Source organism: Lytechinus variegatus, chromosome 10, assembly GCF_018143015.1.
Source record: "Lytechinus variegatus isolate NC3 chromosome 10, Lvar_3.0, whole genome shotgun sequence".
Classification (NCBI taxonomy): Eukaryota; Metazoa; Echinodermata; class Echinoidea; order Temnopleuroida; family Toxopneustidae; genus Lytechinus; species Lytechinus variegatus.
Genome location: NC_054749.1, coordinates 24,755,712 through 24,774,456, shown reverse-complemented (window position 1 = coordinate 24,774,456; position 18,745 = coordinate 24,755,712). Strand labels below are relative to the sequence as shown.

The 18,745-nt window shown below is 37.1% G+C and overlaps 1 protein-coding gene across 1 annotated transcript in view; it reads left to right on the top strand.

Moving 5' to 3' along the window:
- The window catches only part of LOC121422351 (TPR repeat-containing protein DDB_G0287407-like), a 63,797-nt gene that overhangs the window by 17,632 nt on the left and 27,420 nt on the right, over nucleotides 1-18,745 (top strand). The window contains exons 2-12 of the mRNA XM_041617339.1: nucleotides 4,404-4,689; nucleotides 5,782-5,958; nucleotides 6,550-6,693; nucleotides 7,213-7,495; nucleotides 8,060-8,167; nucleotides 8,570-8,799; nucleotides 9,155-9,421; nucleotides 10,761-10,828; nucleotides 11,285-11,363; nucleotides 12,594-12,733; nucleotides 17,359-17,470. Coding sequence (XP_041473273.1) covers nucleotides 4,414-4,689; nucleotides 5,782-5,958; nucleotides 6,550-6,693; nucleotides 7,213-7,495; nucleotides 8,060-8,167; nucleotides 8,570-8,799; nucleotides 9,155-9,421; nucleotides 10,761-10,828; nucleotides 11,285-11,363; nucleotides 12,594-12,733; nucleotides 17,359-17,470 — 1,884 coding nt within the window. The 5' untranslated portion in view covers nucleotides 4,404-4,413. The remainder of the gene's footprint in view (nucleotides 1-4,403; nucleotides 4,690-5,781; nucleotides 5,959-6,549; nucleotides 6,694-7,212; nucleotides 7,496-8,059; nucleotides 8,168-8,569; nucleotides 8,800-9,154; nucleotides 9,422-10,760; nucleotides 10,829-11,284; nucleotides 11,364-12,593; nucleotides 12,734-17,358; nucleotides 17,471-18,745) is intronic.

The window sequence follows — 18,745 nt, the reverse complement described above, 5'->3', positions numbered from 1 at the left end:
CAATTAACCACCAAAGTCAAGTCAAGACAAGACAGTTCTTTACAGTTCAAAGATCGGACACTTTGCTGAAGTTTTTGTGCCTAGTCTTTCCCTTGTAGTGTCTTTGATACATGTATGAAGATAAATCGCGCCCCTCTTTAGCTAATTAGACAAAAAATTTAGGAAATACATGCAAGCTGGAGCTGGAGTGGAGAAGACAAGCAAGACACAACTTAACTAAGGACAAAGTTGGGCCAAGTGTTTGTTACTCGTGTAGTTAATGTTTTTAAGCGTGTGTCGTCAGCTCAGCTAAAGAACTTTTTTAAAGGCCTTAGCCTGCTCTTGGTTAGTGATTGAAAGAAGAATGAAGGGAATCAGAATTGAAAGAAAAACAAAGGATTGAAAAAAAAAGGAAAATATAGACATGGAGATCGAGGAAGAAGAGAAAAATGAAGAAAAGAAAAAATAGTGAAAAAAGTGTGAGTTTTATGGACTTTTGAACATCTCTTTTCCTTTGTTACTGTTTTGGTTTCTCCTACCATGCCTACTCCTAGTCCAAGGCAAACTAAGGAGTAGGTGTAGTGAAATCAGACAATTGGCAGATCCCGAGCTTTGTGCGCTGAAGGCTTCTGAGGTATACTTCCATAATCATTAAATGTTATTTTAAGGTTGAAAAAAATTATAAGTTTGGAGTAGAAAATAAATGAAGTTATAAATCAGCAAACTCAATCATCAAACTGAAGGGGAAAAATAAGTGAAACTGAGACGCAAATGAAAAGAACTGCAAACGAGGGAGTCTGGTAGTGCACTGTTTATTCTCTGGGCTACTTTGCCTCAGCTAAACTCATTGTATAATTTACATAAATATTTAAATCAAGTATAATCAACCAATCAAAATAAAATAAATGGAAGGATTAATCTAAAATGTAAGAACCCAATTCATAAGATAAACCAATAAGGAATGAGATGAAGACAACAAAGATGTCTGGTGATTATGTAATACGGGAAGTAGAAACTAAGGAGTCAGGTGAGGGATCGAATGAGTGGAACACCTGAAGAGAGAATAGAGAAGGAATGAAGGTGACAAAAGCGAATCAGAGGAAAGGCATTCAAAGTAGAATGAATGAATGAATCACAACTGAATATCATTAAACTCAAATAACCTAAGTTCAGACTGCAAGGGAACTGCTGTAAAAAATGGAAATGAACTAAAGTCTAGACAGGAAAGAAATGAATAACAGCTGAAGAAAACACAAGTCAAAGGAAATGAAATAGGAAAATGACAAAATAACCATCTTACATTATTGACAAATTACCCCCCCCCCTCCCTGCAGATCCTATGTATGATCAAGAAGTTCTTCGAAGCCGCCAGTTTCAGTGAAGAAATCCGAGGAGTGAAATTTTACGAATATCCATTTGGATCAATTTTCCATCTTTTATATTAATAAACAAACAGAAATTTGTACGCATGACAAGACATGAATAACCAAGCACTATGACGCTGAGATATTTGCCCAGATTCTATCAATTTACCTTTAATTAGTGGAAAAAGTAAGAATTTGACCTTTACTGAAACCAGATTTTAACACCCGATCATTTGCAGCAAATCAAAATTTCAAATGTGGTCGATGGAATATTGCTATTCATTATTGTATATATGCCAGATGAGTGTCCGCACATGCCCAGTCGAGGAAATTTGAGTCATGTTTCAGGGCATATTGCATAGTTTATTTTCGCATGCCTCCAAATTATGTACTACTCATATAACCAGACCAGATGCTGCGAAAAAGTAATTACATGTATCATCACTATAGCATATTTCCCTTTACACATGACCTATAGCTGCGGAGTCATTTGTCTAACCGATTGCAAGAGATGTCGAGCAAAGTGCACGACTGACATACTTTCTGCTGGCTGCTTCGAAGCTTGTTCAAATGGATTTTGTTTGCTGTTACTCCGTCTCATTTAAACCTCTTTGGTATGATGAGGTTAAAGCTATTTAAGTTTTCACAACTTTATTATTGTTAGTATATATGACAGCATTATCGGTAATAACTAATATGTGCATGGCCGGTATGGTAGACTGTCTCCCATCATTGTTTAGGTATGTTACAAAAAAAAATGAAATTGAGAAATAAGGTATTTGCTTCATACAATGTACAATGTAGCATCATTTAGAGCTCATCAAGACCTTTCATTTAACACCCTGTTGAATCTCAATAGCCCCAGTAATAAGAAAGTTATCATAGTTTTAAGTTTGTACAATTCCTTTGTTTTTTAAAACAAAAGTTGTGACTTTAATTGGGATCAAGGTGCACTAATAGAAAACAACTATGCGCATATGGAAGTGCTCAACAACTCTCCCCTAGAAATTACACATGCTGCCGAAACGGACATGAAAAACACACTTTTAGCATCAGTAGGTTTAATTCAAATTTCACCACATGTAGGGGAAGGCAGTGTAAGTTGTGACACTTTTTGCTTTTTGCATGTTAGAATTGATATAATTAATAATCTTGTAGAAATAAGTTTCTTGCCTTAAAATTTCATTCTTCTATAATATTTTTCACCTGTGTATAACTTTCTACTCCCACACTGAAAGTCATTGTTACCTTTGAAAAAAGAGATATCAAATGACTCAACTTGCCCCATCTTCTGGGGAAAGTTGAGCGACAAAAACAATGTATGGAGGAGGAACCAGCATGCAAAATTTTTATTTACAGTCTTTTCACTTGCTAATTCTCTATGAATTCTAACATCCTCTAAAAGGAAAAGAACAGTCATGTAAATTTACTCATTTCTGCCTGCATATTGATGGCTTTTAAAATTTCATTTTGTTTTTCTTTTAATATACATTACCATGGTTCAAATTGTCCCATGTTGGCTGGCTCAACTTACCCCAGTCCGAACTTAATGCAATAATTTCACATCCATACCTTTCTTATGCATCCATCATGTAAAAGACTATGACAAGAATGAAGATCCATACTTGGACTAACAATGTTCTTTTGTCTTTTATTATTTTTAAAGGTGTGTGTATGTGTAAAAAGCACTTATTTCACACCCTTTATTTTATTTTTTTGGCTGAAATTTGTATTTTTCCCTCTAAAAAGTACTTCTTAATCGCTAGAGGGAATTCGAACGGTTTTCCGCTCGGACACCACCTTACGCAAACAGCTTGTACGCCCCAAAGACCCTATCCCTGATCACAGACGTGATGGCGTAGTATAACATTCCTTGCCAGGGATGTGACGGGTCTTACATCGGAGAGACAGCCCGACCGATAGTTGAACGCATTTCTGAACACAAGCGCGATGTTCGGTTACAGCGAACCGACACATCCGCAGTGGCAGAACATGCTTTGGAGAAGCAACACCACCCAGATTGGGAGGGTGTACATTGCATTGCCAAAGAAAGACATTGGTATACACGCAGGATTAAGGAGGCTATTAGTATACGTCTTTGTCCTAACAACTTCAACAGAGACAGCGGGATCGACATCCCCGATTTCTGGATGCGAACCATCCGACAGCACAATACCCCCATACCTGACATTGCACGCCGACTCGATCGTTCCCGGCCCCGATCGAGGGACCGCTCAGCTAGTCAACCCCCGCCCACGGGAAACTAGCGAGCCCGCCAATTTTGGTCTCATTTGCATATTGCCGACCCACGGCGTATTTGCATATACCCCCGGCTTATTTGCATAACTCCTGACCAATCACACAACGGATCAGTGCCCACCTATTGTTCTCGCGTTTGTGCGTACGGTCTTGGAGATTAGTATAAATAGAGTACGATATCGGACAATCTTTGTCACTTGATAAAGAGTTGCAGCGGCACTCGAAAGCTCGTGAACTTGTAAGCTAGTGAACACTTTTTGCGAGAGTGATCACGAATTTCCTCGTTGACCATAGTAGATTGCGAGACAAATGAATACCCTCTAGCGATTATTTCAATCCGCAATAATGAACCTATTTAGTATTAAAGTACTTGTTTAAAAGTTGAAAATAAAGTGGTGGGGTTAGGGGTTATGCAATGGGTCATCAATACATGAATTTTGCTGGGACTAGCAGGTGCAATACACCGGATGAACACCCTTCTCTTTGACGAATAGTGTATTGGTTTTAATGTGCATAGGTTGTGACTCTCATTTACACGGGACCAACATTTGCATCCTTTCCGATGGACGGAGTGTTTTCCTATTGCATTCACACCTGCACTGAATACAGTGGTGGGGCACGCTAACACAACGCATTGCATCAGATTTTTTATAAGACGCTTTCTGCGTGAGCGGGACTCAAACCCCTCACGCTGAGATCTACGTTCTTATCCGAAACATGTGCTCTAACCGCCTGAGCTGCGCTGCCTCCCTACATTTTTTAAGGATTAACGTTCATGTCTAGTTATCTTTTACATTACAGAGTTGATAAAATGAGGGTGAAAACGGAGGCACCGATTACCAAAGAGAAGTATGTCGCCAGGGTTTTCTTTAGCTCTCCATTTGGTGGGCTTGAAGAGGAGCGGGAACTACTAACCAAGCAGTACTGGCCAGAGTTGGCCCATCTCTGCCAGAAGTCTGGCTATGAGTTTGTTCCTGTCGATATGAGATGGGGTATCACCTCAGAGCTTTCAAACGAGGCTGCCACCATCACTATCTGTCTTAGAGAACTGGACAGGTCGGACATGATCGTTGGATTTTTTGGTCAGGTATATTGGCATCTTTCAGAGAAGGGTTGATTATTTTCTAATGTTTATCATACTTGTTATATTTCATATTTTTGTGATGTTTATTTACCAAATATTATATTTGGAAAAAGCACATTGTTACTTGAAATTCACCTTAATTTGAGTTCTGAAAATTGCCACATTGTGTTACTTTATAGTATCTGCTATTTAATGATATTCCCAAGTTTTTGTAACCACAACAGGGACAGATTCTAGAACACAGTAAATGCATTGGAAGTTCCATTCAAATGACAATGAACAGCTGAGAAGTCTTTGTTAAAAATTGGTAAACCAGGACAGCAGATCATCTCAAAATTCGGTACTCATGAAAAAGTGTGAAGTCTTTGTCCAGAGTCTTGGATGAAACTGCTGTTTTGATCCACCGATTTTCGATGAAGACTGTGTTGTCATGAAGGGTTTTTGACAATAGATTCTCTCTGTTCAAGAAAGCATCTACAAAGTTGTTGCAAAACTTCCTATTGCTTGCCAGGCTGCCATTCTACCACCAGGCCATAGCACAGTCACAATGGCCAGTGGCAATTGTAGTTGACACGGATGAGCTTTGGACACCATTTTCAGGAGGACCCCAATGCTGTAACACTCTTTAAAAAATAACCTCTAAGGATTGTCAGTATTTGGCAGTTGAGCATGATTTCAATGCCCGTTCTGGGTCCCGTAACACAAAGGTTAGCAATTAATCATAGGCTTGAATTTCACAATTGATTTTACATGGTAGTCAATGCAATCAATTGTGGAAAAATGTACTACGTTCATTGCTAAGCTTTGTTTTATGGACCCCTGGTTGCTCTTTATCCCAGATTCACTGTTGCATGCAGACCTATGACAGTAGAACCTCTCATTTAGTAGCATTCAGAATTTTATTTATTAGATTCAAGTGTGTTTTGAATGAGCTTGCATTTCTTTGACCATATTGTTTTTCTTGATATGGTTTAATTGGTCATTAAGTATTATTATGGTATGAAAATACACATTTCGGATAGACTCAATGCAGCAAGGGTAGGCTCAGTCAGCAATGGGTTAAACCATTTCATTTGTTCTCTCTACCTTTGCCAGCGCTATGGATGGCATGGAGCTAAAGACGAGTTCCTTCAGAAGACATTTGATCACGCACTACCCCTCTACCCCTGGCTGAAGTCCTACAGAGACAGGGCTGTCACTGAGCTAGAGTTCCTTCATGGTCACCTCAACGATCCTGGACAAAGACCGGCATGTTTCTTCTTCAGAGACAAGGTATAGTCTGTGTGTTTCTAATGAGAACCCACTCATTCTCTAAATTTTGGTATTTACAGGGATCATTTATTTGTTGCGCCAGATTTTCTTGATCTTTATATCATTGCCTTCTGGAGCAAGATAGCCCCTGTGCCAAACCCTGTGGCAATTCCAGTATTCAGAAGTCCACTAATTTCCAAGAACTTTTAGTTTTTATTTTCTAATCTTACTTCATATACATTTGTTGTTATCACTTTCTGGTAATGTCAAAGCAAAGTTATTGGTATTGATATTGGAGAGTAAAATCTTAAATTGGTCTTAAAAAGGATTGCATGAACAATCAGAATATTTTGCTTAGACTATAGTCAACCTTTCTTCAGCCAATGCGGTTTGGACTGACAAAGTAGCTTCAATCTATACAAAGTTCGGCTAACATGACTTTCAAGAATAGATCAATAAAGGGTCTGGTCATAAATTTGACTTTACATGTTACATATACTTGAATCAGATGGTCACTTTAGAAATAATGTGAAAAATTTCAGAATTCAGTAAGCAAGGTAATAACTTGACTTACGGGAGTGTCACTTTTGTCTAAATACTTTCCACCTTCAGGCCTACGATGATACCAAGCTTGCCGAGTGCATCACATCGGGAGATGAGAGAGGTCAAAGGAAGTTTAAAGCCACGTCAGATGGACCTCATGCAGCAGAATTTCTAGATGACCTCAAACAAAGGGTCAAGAAAACAGAGGATAAGGTAGGCAAGCTAAATGCAATATCATTGTTTTTCTACAAGTGTAATGAGTTCCGGGTATATCTGATTAAATCAATTATTATGGCAAGTCATAGGTTATTTGTTAGATGTGTGAACATCCTTCAAAATCTGACTTTTAATATAAAAAGCCTTAAATTGTTTAAGTCTAGCATATCCAAGATTCTTCATTTAGTTTTAGTATCAACCACAGACTTACAACTCGTTTGATATAAATTTAACCTTAATATCCCAGTAATTTTTGAAGATATGATTTATGATAAGTTTTTCTTCACTTAAAGAATAATACAATGGAAGTGATTATGATTTGAATATTAGAGAGAGGATATCTTTTTCTTCGAGAATAAAACTTCAATAAAATGATTATAAAGATGTATATTCAACTAGAATGATCGTAAAGCAATGGTAGCGATAATGAGACAAAAAAAAAAAAGATTTATCATCTTAAATCCTTCACAGTGTAAGTTCCGTCTGTATGATGTTGTATTTCTTTAATACTCTCAGTGCCTTGCCATTGACATGAGTTACCCTACTCCAGAGGTTGGAGCTCGGTTGATGTTTGAGACGGTACACGCCCACCTGGTAAGACTTCTGGGTCAGACCGAGACAGAGAGCAGCGAGATGGAGAAAGAACATGCCCAGCATGAGACATTCCTCATCACTCGTCGTGGGATGGGAGGAAAGCTTGTAGGAGGGGAGGCATACTTGGAGGAGATTGACAAACATGCTCTGAATGGATTGGGGAGAGAGGATGAAAGGAAGTCAGTTGTTCTGCTTGGTGATGCAGGTAACGTTTTATGATGAGGAGGATAGTCGTGGTGGTGTTAAAAGTGATGGTGTTGATGATAATGATGATGATGATTATGGTGGTGATGATGATGATGATGATGATGGTGATGATGATAATGATGATGATGGTAATGATGGTGATGATAATGATGATGATGGTGATAATGATGATGATGGTAATGATGATGATGATGATAATGATGATTATGATGATGGTGGTGTTGTTGGTGTTGATGTTGAGAAGGAGGAAGATGGTGGTAAAGATGATGGCAATGTTGGTGATGATGGTGATGATGATGATGACGTTAATGGTGAAGGCAATTATAATAAATGTGTTGATACGGATAATGATGATCATTTATTGGGAGTTACTATGTTAAAAAATTTTATAGACTTTGTTATACTTCTTTTCTCTCAGTTTTTTATTTCATTTTTGTATACATTGCTTGATAAGAAGAAACCAAACTGAATATATTGCATACAGAAGTTCCTATTGTTATCTGTAGCTCTAAGCAATGATTCTGAAAGTTTTCCTTTTATTCTTGAATCTGTTTTATATTAGGATCTGGAAAGTCCTGCGTCTTAGCCAACTGGATAGAGAGACACCGTGAGAGATATTCAGATGATATTCTAGCTGTGCACTTTGTCGGATGTACAAGCAACAGTACACGTGAGTATACCTCAATCCAATCAAAGTTACCCTTCGCTTGGTACTTGAAAGTCTCTTACTTTATCTAAAAATAAACAAAATTATTATTACTGTATAGGTTGGAATTTATTCATTAAACTTTATATTTTGTCAATCATCGCTTGAATTGGGGTGTTGTGGTCTAGTGGTTCTGACTCTTGTCTTTTAATCAGAAGGTCATTGGTTCAAATCCATGTTTTCCTTCAGCAATAAATTTACCCATGTTGTGCCGCACCTTTAGGTGAGGTGAATAGGTACCAGGCAGGGTTAATTCTTAAATGAATAGCACTGGAAATGACAAGATAATAATGTTAGTTCAACTCGAAGTAGATAAGTCCTCGATAGAGGGCACTATATAAATGCATATTAGTATTATTCATACAGGTGAATTAGAGCTATTGAAGCATCTGTGCTATCAGATCGAAGAAGACCTCATTACTCTTAGACCAGACTATGATATTGGGGATGAGAAAGCCAAGGAAGGATCAGAAGACGTGAGAGGGATGAGAAAACTCCTCCAGAGGCTAGTTAGTGATGCGTCGTCGCTCAACATCAGGGTCATCATCGTCATCGATGCTCTCAATAAGATAGATGCTGGAGGCAGGGCTATGAAGGTAGGTGATTGAACTTCTGACAAAATAAATGGGGTACTCCAAGCGAAATATAAGTTGAAAAGATGAAGTAAAATTAAACATACAAGATAATGAAAAAAATCATCAAAATCAGGTGAGGAACAAAAAAGTTGGAATATCTTGAAATTTTGCATTATTTCATGTCTCATATCAATGAATAGTGAGTGGGTGACGTAACCAGTTCCCTTATATGCATGCTGACCAAAATGTGCATATGTGAAATTATTAAAAACTTCTGAATGTCATGACTTTCTTAGTATTTGACAGGCGGTGCTATACAAGGCTCCTGGTTTGTATTTGCTTTAACATTTGCCACAAACAACACCCTCTGGTACAGGAACTCTACTGGTTGCCCAAGATGATATCCTCAAAGGTCCTCCTAATCCTATCCACATCCAACTCTGACACCAAGAACATCAAGGAGCTGCTGGAGGAGCGACACTTTGACTCCCTGGAGGTCCGTCAGTTGACCCCTGACCTGAGGACAAAGGTCACCAAGGGCATGCTGATGGTGCGAGGGAAGGAGCTGTCCCCGAAGCAGATGGAGAAGGTGATTGGCAATGCAGAGACTGGTAACCCGCTCTATCTCTTTATTCTACTCCAGGTGAGTGTTGATATTGGCAATGTCTGCATGAAATCGATTCAGTCATGACCATTGGCGGACCGTGAACCGGAGGAGACAAAGCATTGGAGGGGCACATCATTGTTCACAAACAATACAGTGCCCCTCCAATCATTTGTCTCCTCCAGGTCACGGTCCGCCACTGGTCATGACTTTCAACGAAAAATCAAGGAGGGGCTTGTCATCATATTGGGAAAGCCCCAACTCAACCAACAGGTGTATTACCAAAAAAATATTGCTTTGATTTAATCAACCCCACCCCTACTGACCTATCACCGACATAGCTGTACTTTCACCCCTTATTTTAAATTCAACTTGTTCCACATATTCATGTAACTACATTATTCAATGTTTTCCTGATATCCAAATTGTATAAATACCAATGACTATGTCTTTTTTTTTTGGGGGGGGGTTGAAGATGAGGTGTGAACTTTGAAACGTGTTCCATTTATTAAAATGTTGTGTTCTTTTCATTTTTTTGTATTCATGAATGTGTGTGTTGTGAGAATAACTTAGATATCTGACATTTCACTGTATTGTAACATTGATGTGTGTGTCTTTCTATCCTAATTGAAGTCTTGTGTTAATACATACATTTAATTATTTCCTACTTGTTGTCTTCAAGGAAGAAAAGACTTTAAAATCAAGTAAATAAATGTGATATATGCATGTAAATCTGGAGAAGAAAGGAAATATTAATGTTGTACTATTCAGAAATTAACAACATTAAAGAACTCTACTTGCAGTGGAATTTGAGTAGGTATGAAAACTGTGTTTGAAAAAAAAATTAAGGCAAAGTCCCATATGCATGCCTCTGATTGGTTGAAATTCAAGTTATGTTTTTGGAGTTGCGTTGGATTGTATCTCTTTCATCATGAGGCCCCATATATACCAGTGGTGTTAGATCTATTGGGTATTGAATGAAATGGGCATGTCCCAATTATGATGAAAAAGCTAAGTGTTAACCAAGAGGTTATTCAATGAATAAGTTTGAGATAAAATGTAGGGACAGTGATTTCATTTCATTGGTGAACCAAAATGGATAAACTGTTTGATTCTTTACTTTCATGTAAAACTTCATTGATTTTACCTTTGCAAAATGGAATTTATGTTTTTACTTGGTAAATTTTCCATAACAAAGCAAAATTTCCATTTTAGATCAAGTTTAAAACAGAATTGCATGTTCTTAGAAAAAAGGAAAACACAATTTAAAAAAATTTTTTATATGGGAAATCAATGTCCTTGCACCTCACTGTACGTACATGTACCATCATAACAGGATTGCACGTTGTTCACCGTTTCATTCACTTTTGATTTTCAGGAGTTGTGTAGTTTTGGTTCATTCTTTGAACTTGATGAGTTTATTGACACCCTACTAACATCCAAAAGGTGATAATATCTTTCTTGCTTTTTATTCTTTGTTTTTGTAAATTGTAAATCTGACTAACTTGTTTCAATGTTATTATACAAAACTGTTGTTCAATGTTCTTTTTTTATTGTTTTTGTTTAGTTTTAATATGATCCTTTACCATTCTTTTCTTTTTGCTTCTTTTATCAACTGCTCTTTTATCCACTTTTATCATCTTTCTCTTTCTGGCTATCCACCTTTTCTTATTATCTCACCCTTTACATTTACATTTCTTTCTCCTGTTTCAAGTGATCACTAAATTTGAAAGAAATATATTTTTGAGAATTTGTTTACAAGGAAAGGGATATTTTTTAATGGAAAATAGTTATTCATAGTCAGTATTGCCATTTATTTTGTGCATGCAGAATTGCAGATATGTAATAGGTACATGACAAATTCTTCATCATATTCATACAGTACTTGCTTCTCTATTATAGCACTGTGGATTTGTTTGTAAAATTCTTGGAGAGGCTTGAAAGAGACTACAATCCTGAAGGGAAGCACCTCGTGAAAGAGGTATGTAAATTAATAAATATTACAGCTCATGTATTCCAAAGTCAGGTTTAAATTCTGTGCTAAAATTATGGGGAGCCACAAGTTCAAAAATTATGTTTATATTGTATATTTATTAAGTTTACTATTTCATTTTGCTTTCATAATGAAGAAAATTACTTCAGTTATCATTCCCAGACAATTATGAACAATTTGGATGTCATTATGAGTTAATAAATTTAATGTGTACTGTTAGGGATTTGTGCTCCAATTGGCTCTCCATAGTTAAACCACAACTTTAAACCAGGGTTTAATTTAAAGGGGAATCCAGCCTTGGCCATAAAATGGTGTGTTGGGAAGGAGAAAAATAAATTAAACAGAATGGTGAAAGTTTGAAAGAAATCGGACAAGCAACAAGAAAGTTATTGCTGTTTTAAAATTGAGATCACTAATACTATGTAGATTTCAAATTTGGCAACTAGGTAAGTAAATTATGACAAGGGGCAAGGACAACTTTCCCATAGGCCATGTACTTTATTATCAGGGATTTGTGGTTTTCTCCCAAGTACCCATTACCCTGGGGCTGTAATCTAAATATAACCCAGGTAATATATTGTTTAATGTCCTCATGACAGAAAAATATAATTTGAAATAAAACTTGTGGGAAAAATGATAATTTAGCCATAATATGCATTGGAGTACATGGAAGAGTAGTCCTTGTCTTACATCACTATGACATTCCATATGTGGCCAATTTGAAGTCTCCATGGGTATAGTGATTACCAATATTTACAACTTTTAAAAATTCTTAACTTTCTTGTTGTTTGTCCAATATTCAAACTTTCAGCTATCAACTTATCTGATTTTTCTTTTCCTTATAAAAACAAGTTTTTATTTGGGTTGGATTCCCCTTTAAACCTGAGTTGAGAATACAGGCCCAACAGTTATGTTCGATTCAGGAAATCAATTGCAATCACAGTACAGAAAGTTAAAAACTCCTTTGTGTGAGCATTCACTTTAATTCGTTCAATTTATTTCCTAAACTGGCTTGATAATTTGATAGCATTACAACTTGTGATAGACGTTAGAGACACTAAATCATCTCTAGAACATCCTACATACATGGATCAAATGGGCGTACATGTATTTTCTAGAATTGTTAATAATTAAATACAACCAAAATGCCTACTGTTTACTCATTAGCAAATTGAAATTCACAGATTTTTTTTAAATTCATTTATAAACTTTTCACAGGTCTTGTGCTGCCTGCTTCTCGCACATCGTGGACTTTCTGAGAATGAGTTAAAATCTATGGTGAAACCGACCAATAAGGAATGGTCTGCACTTTACTTTGCTATGGATGATTTCCTGTTAGAAGCAGAAGGGCTTTACAGGTAAGCTTGGAGAATGAATTTAAGTCTATAGTGAAACCGACAAAAAAGGAATGGTCCTCTCTCTATGGATGATTCCCTTTTAGAGGCAGAAGGACTGAACAGGTAGGCATAGCCATTAACTATTTAATAAAAAATCTCTAACACATGTATCATTGATGATATGTTAATGGAAAGGTATACTAAATCATCAATGATTTCGGTCGGTAATAACGTTGCAGAGCCAACCACCAACCAAGTATTAGTATGTGACATCACTGATTCATTCATCGCATAAAGTCCAGGATTTATATGTTATGGAAATATATTTTGCTTTAAAATGTAACTGTATTTATTTAAATTTTATTTCAATTTTCAATGTTATGCTTATTTGATTTTTCTTGATTAATTCAAATCACTTAGTTGTTTGGGATGGACTTGCCCTTATAAAATTGCTCACTTTCAGCAGTTCCTAAGTTATGCACGATATTGATATGCTGTGCATTAAGCCAAGTGCACACTATCTGATCCGATGCGATACAATTTTTTTTAATGAAATAGCATTTTGCATTAAATGTGAAGGTTCCAAGGGGTAAAATTATTTCAATTGAAGTTCGGCATTATGCTCTGGATAATAAAATCATAATTCTGCTTTGTGGTCGGAGTAAAGTCCAAATTGGCTTCAAGTCCTAGCGCACGTACGTGCACGAGCCATAGACCCAACGTCAGCTTAAAGGGCGACGCCATATTGCCAGATTCTGGCCAAATTTGGCGCGCGCCCTCACCCGGCTAACGTTGAGCGCCATTCATCTATACACTAATTCCTCTTGATTACCATTGATAAAAACCTCGTTCAAATCTTTTCCGGAATTCTTATGAATAAGCGATTGATGTTTTTCCGTTAATCAAATATCCGTTATTACACCCATATTTTTGTGATATTTATGACATTTTTATTTTAATCACAATTTCAGTCCAAACGCGGGTCAGTTTTTGAGAACCCACGTTGTTTGTGCATGCCCACGTATGGCCTTACGCGTATTGAACGGAATGATGTTGGGTCGAACAACAGAATATTGTTGTGATTGCTTGTTCCGTGTTTGTTAGGGATGAAGCTATGATGGCGACCACTCACGTTTGACAGTACCGCCAAATCGTTAAGATTAACTAATTAAGGTCAAGGTGAGATAAGAGAAATGAGCAAGGCGCTTTATGGGGGGGAGAGGGGGGGGGAGTTAAGAGGACCCAGTGGGGATACAGTTTCATCATGCAGTACAGGGCGTCGATGAACAACTTAATTTTTTTCTTCAAAATGTGGAAAGTGACAGAAAAATCAGAAAAAGGTTAATTGGTTCTGATTTTGAAAAAAAAAAAACAGAATTTATCAAGATTGCTGTTTAATATTCTTCATCATTGTAGAATTTAATTCAGTTTATCTGATAAGTATAATTCTTTCAAACAACTCAAATTGTGATTAATCGTATTGGATTTATTTCACTCTTTTCTTTCGCCTTGTTTTTTTTTTCTTCCAAAAAAATCAGGGAGCTGAAAAATATGAGAGCTAGAACGTAAAGATATGGACTCCGTAACACAAAGGTTTGCGATGAATAGCAAATATGAAAGAACGCTTCTGATTGGTTCTTAGTCAGTATTTTGCGACAAATGCGCGTGTAACATTGATCTTGATTAGCCAATTCATTTAGCAATTGATCGCTAATCTTTGTGTTACGGAGCCATGGTGTAGCTATGACATTGGAGAGGGCTCAGCCCCATGCACTTGCAGATCCAGATCGATTTTCATGGGGGACACTTAGAGTGCCCCTATATTTCTTCAGTATTATTTTTACACGCAAAAAGGTCAAAGACATCATGCCACCGACAGCTGCCTCGTCAAAGGGGGCGGTCAATTATTTTGATTTTTTTTTCATTTTGTCCTCGATAGGGAAGCGGGGGGGGGGGGGTCAATTCATTTTATATACATTTCTATTGTGTTTATATATGGGGGGTCTGCTACTGAGCATGTTTTTACAAGGGCTTAATATAACAGAAATGGCATGATTTAACACAGTAAAATGTATCATGGAGGTTAATACTAAATTAATACATAATTAATAATTGTTTTAATTGAAAATGAAAATAATAAAGGCACCCATAGATCTTAAAAACATCTCGTAAATGCAGGCCTAAATCTGTATTTGAAGTTGAACAGGCATAAAGTATAAATGTTTAGCTATAGCTGATGCTTTGATCCCGCAACCAAATAATGTTGGCATAAACTAGCTGTTATATCAGTGGCGTAACGAGCGAAAAAAATTAAGGGTTATATACGATATGGTGTATCGATCAGGCAAAATTTAAAAAGTATTTAGTAAGTTGCAACCGACATGAGCAATTGAGCATAATTTTGATGTTTTTGTTACAAAAATCCAATTGAACAATTTCGCATGATTGATCTTTCCTTTTCCTCTTTTTTCTGAATTGGGGGCATGCAAGACCCCCCCCCCATAATTATAAAGCACCACTCTTTGTTATGCCACTGTCTAAAATTGGATTTAAACTTTTAGAATTTTAATCTCTTATCTAATTAATCTAAAGGGATAAGAGTAAGACAAAAAAATAGTTGCAGATTACTTATTTCAAAGTATTTTTACTTAACTCCCAACTCTGCTCTTGCTGCACTGCACCTAACGGCCTTCCACCAAAGGGCCAGGCCGACTCGCCCCGTGAGCAAGTGACCGTGTTCGCTTAAGTTCACCCGAAGCCATGACTAAATTCTGACCATAAACATCACCTAACTATTCACTCTCTGACAATATTTCAAAGTGTATTTTATTACAGTCGATCCTTTGGGCCATTAAACGATAATATTTCAAATGTTATCATGACAAATAATTTTAATGAGATAGTGGCATTGTAGAAAAAACAAATTTATAAGCACGAAATGGCACCAGATATATCATCAAACATACAGCGCAGCGTTCGGGACTGGTGAGTGGGACGGCTCGCTTGGTGTTTTCGCCCCGACGAATTCGGCGAAAACGTTACCATTGCGCCGTGCGAATGTTCAATCTGCGGCTCTCAATCAGAGACTTGAATGTCTCTTTTTGAATTATCGAAAATGAATCATAGACTTTGTTTGATTTATTTACAAGTAAGTTGCATATCCGTCGTGATAATTAGGAAAATCCATGATGTCTTCTTCTAATTCTGTAAAAATTACGTCTTCTAAATGCCTGTGTCAGAAAATTGCCGGAAATCATAAAAACTTGCCTAAAATATCTCTTTTTGAAAGTTCATCCATGGTCTGGAAAAAAATGTCATAACTTTTGTAGACGTATACCGTAAACAAATACATCCTCGATCACTGAAATAAAGTGTTTGCTAAGCTTTTTTAATTCAGACCATGTTACCATGACAACTTGGGAAAACCCTTATTTTTTCGAAAAAAAACTTTGGTTTTAAGGGTCATTTTACAGACATAAAACTAACCCAATTTTGAAGAATTGTGTTTAAATTTCACATAAAACTGAATTATCTACGTTTATACTTTCGTATATGAATATTCATATTTCTTATAGAATCTTATTTTTTGATTGGTCAATGTTTCAGTCATGGATAATGACTGAGCGTAAAAAAATCTGAAAATGCGCATTTTATCGGCAACCAACAAGCAAGATGGCGGAACACATTAAGTTGGCGCTTTGCACGTACGTGAGCGGATGGTGACATCATAACGATTTGAAATTGAATTTGCTTTTGTTCCTACAGGAGGCTTGAACGAGACTGAATTTTGATTTCAGCAGTTCTTACCATTAATTCGAACTCTGATTGCTAAGATTTCATTTGCTGGAATGTTCATCTCATATGTTATTACAATTTCTTTGAAATTTGTGTGGCAATGAATCGCACAGTGTGAGCTGGGCTTCATGACGAAAATCTTGCTTTGAAGAGCAGTATACCCCAGTTTCCCTTATCAAATCTCTTCTCCCAGTTCTACAAACCCTATTGCCCTCAAGCATGAAATTTAAGTATAGAAACACCTGTTTCTTGACCTCGGTCCGAAGATAATACACCCCAGCATCAACGGTCACAGCAGGGGGCCACACACGATGGATTGCAATGTGTGTAGTTCTGGTGAGTGCATGGAGTTCCATGTATACACGCGTTGATAGAAACTTTTTTCTTCCTTTCTTTCTTTCTTTTTTATTCGCTTACTTTCCTTATTTCGAGGTCGATTTTCTTCGTTCGAAATTGAAAATGAACTAGTATTGGATGTCTGAATGTAATATGCCTTTGAAAACGTGATTAATATCGAATACAATAATTTCATTCCGAAGATCCTTCTACAGGCAGACAAGTCTTACGTAATAGCACAGCTGTTTATCATTTCGTCCTTGGCTCAACGCTCGTTTGGCTGGCCTGTGGTGGTGAGACAAGGGGATTACCTGGCCAAGATGGGTTTATCGGGGTTGGAAATGTTGTTTGAGATTTTCCAAACGAAAAATGGGGTATACGACCGCAGTTTGCAGTCCGAAGTGCGGTCGAGAATCAAACGGGAAATTTTCGTAATGTTTAGGGTGTGGTTGCTACTGTCGAGTGAATTGAAGTATGACATTCTCCTACCCATTACCCCTGTTTTCTCATTGTAGACTTGGATACAGTGAATTAGCAGACGCAGTAGAGAGACATTTCTGTCCTACCCTGGAGAGTCAAAAGCCGTACAGACAACTAATCGTAAACCACTTTATGAATACTTTTAAGGTTAGTTATTGAAGAGAAAACCTCCTACGAGTTCTGATAGTGGGTTCTCTAAAGTCGGCTCCTGTATTGTAGCGCTAGTCTGACATATGTGTACTTCTTTATTACTAAGATGGGGACTCTTAATGAAAATTTCATGTGAATTTGATTTAAGTCACAATGACCATTTGATAACAAGTAAGAACAGGAATGTTTAGAAGCATGATGTAATCATTTTGTCTCACCTGCATAGCAGAGTGAGACTATAGGCGCCGCTTTTCCGACGGCGGCGTCAACATCAAATCTTAACCTGAGGTTAAGTTTTTGAAATGACATCATAACTTAGAAAGTATATGGACCTAGTTCATGAAACTTGGCCATAAGGTTAATCAAGTATTACTGAACATCCTATTAGAGTTTCATGTCACATGATCAAGGTCAAAGGTCATTTAGGGTCAATGAACTTAGACCATGTTGGAGGAATCAACTTCAAAATCTTAACCTGAGGTTAAGTTTATGAAATGTCATCATAACTTAGAAAATATATGGACCTAGTTCATGAAACTTGGACATAAGGTTAATCAAGTATCACTGAACATCCTTCATGAGTTTTATGTCACATGACCAAGGTCAAAGGTCATTTAGGGTCAATGAACTTTGGCCGAATTGGGGGTATCTGTTGAATTCCCATCATAACTTGAAAGTTTATTGGTCTAGTTCGTTAAACTTGGACATTAGAGTAATCAAGTATCACTGAACATCCTGCACGCATTTCCGGTCACATGACCAAGGTCAAAGGTCAATGAACTTTGGCCAAATTGGATGTGTCTGTTGAATTACCATCATAACTTTGAAAGTTTATGGATCTGATTCATGAAACTTGGACATAAGAGTAATCAAGTATCACTGAACATCCTGTGCGAGTTTCAGGTCCCATGATCAAGGTGAAAGGTCATGTAAGGTTAATGAACTTTGGCCATGTTGGGGTTTTTTGTTGAATAACCATCATATCTCTGTAAGTTTATTGGTCTCGTTCATAAAAAGTGGACATAAGAGTAACCATGTATCACTGAACATCTTGTGCGAGTTAGAGTAGTTTTCAAATTCAGCACTGCTGCTATATTGAACCGCGTGATGCAGGTGAGACGGCCAGAGGCATTCCACTTGTTAGAAATTATATTAGTGGCATGAAGGCTGTAAAGAGAAGTTGAAAACAATTGCTGTCATTGAAGGGGTCTAGATTAATAGACTACTTTTTCAGAATTTTGCATGCTAGATAGGATTCATGAACTGGTTGAA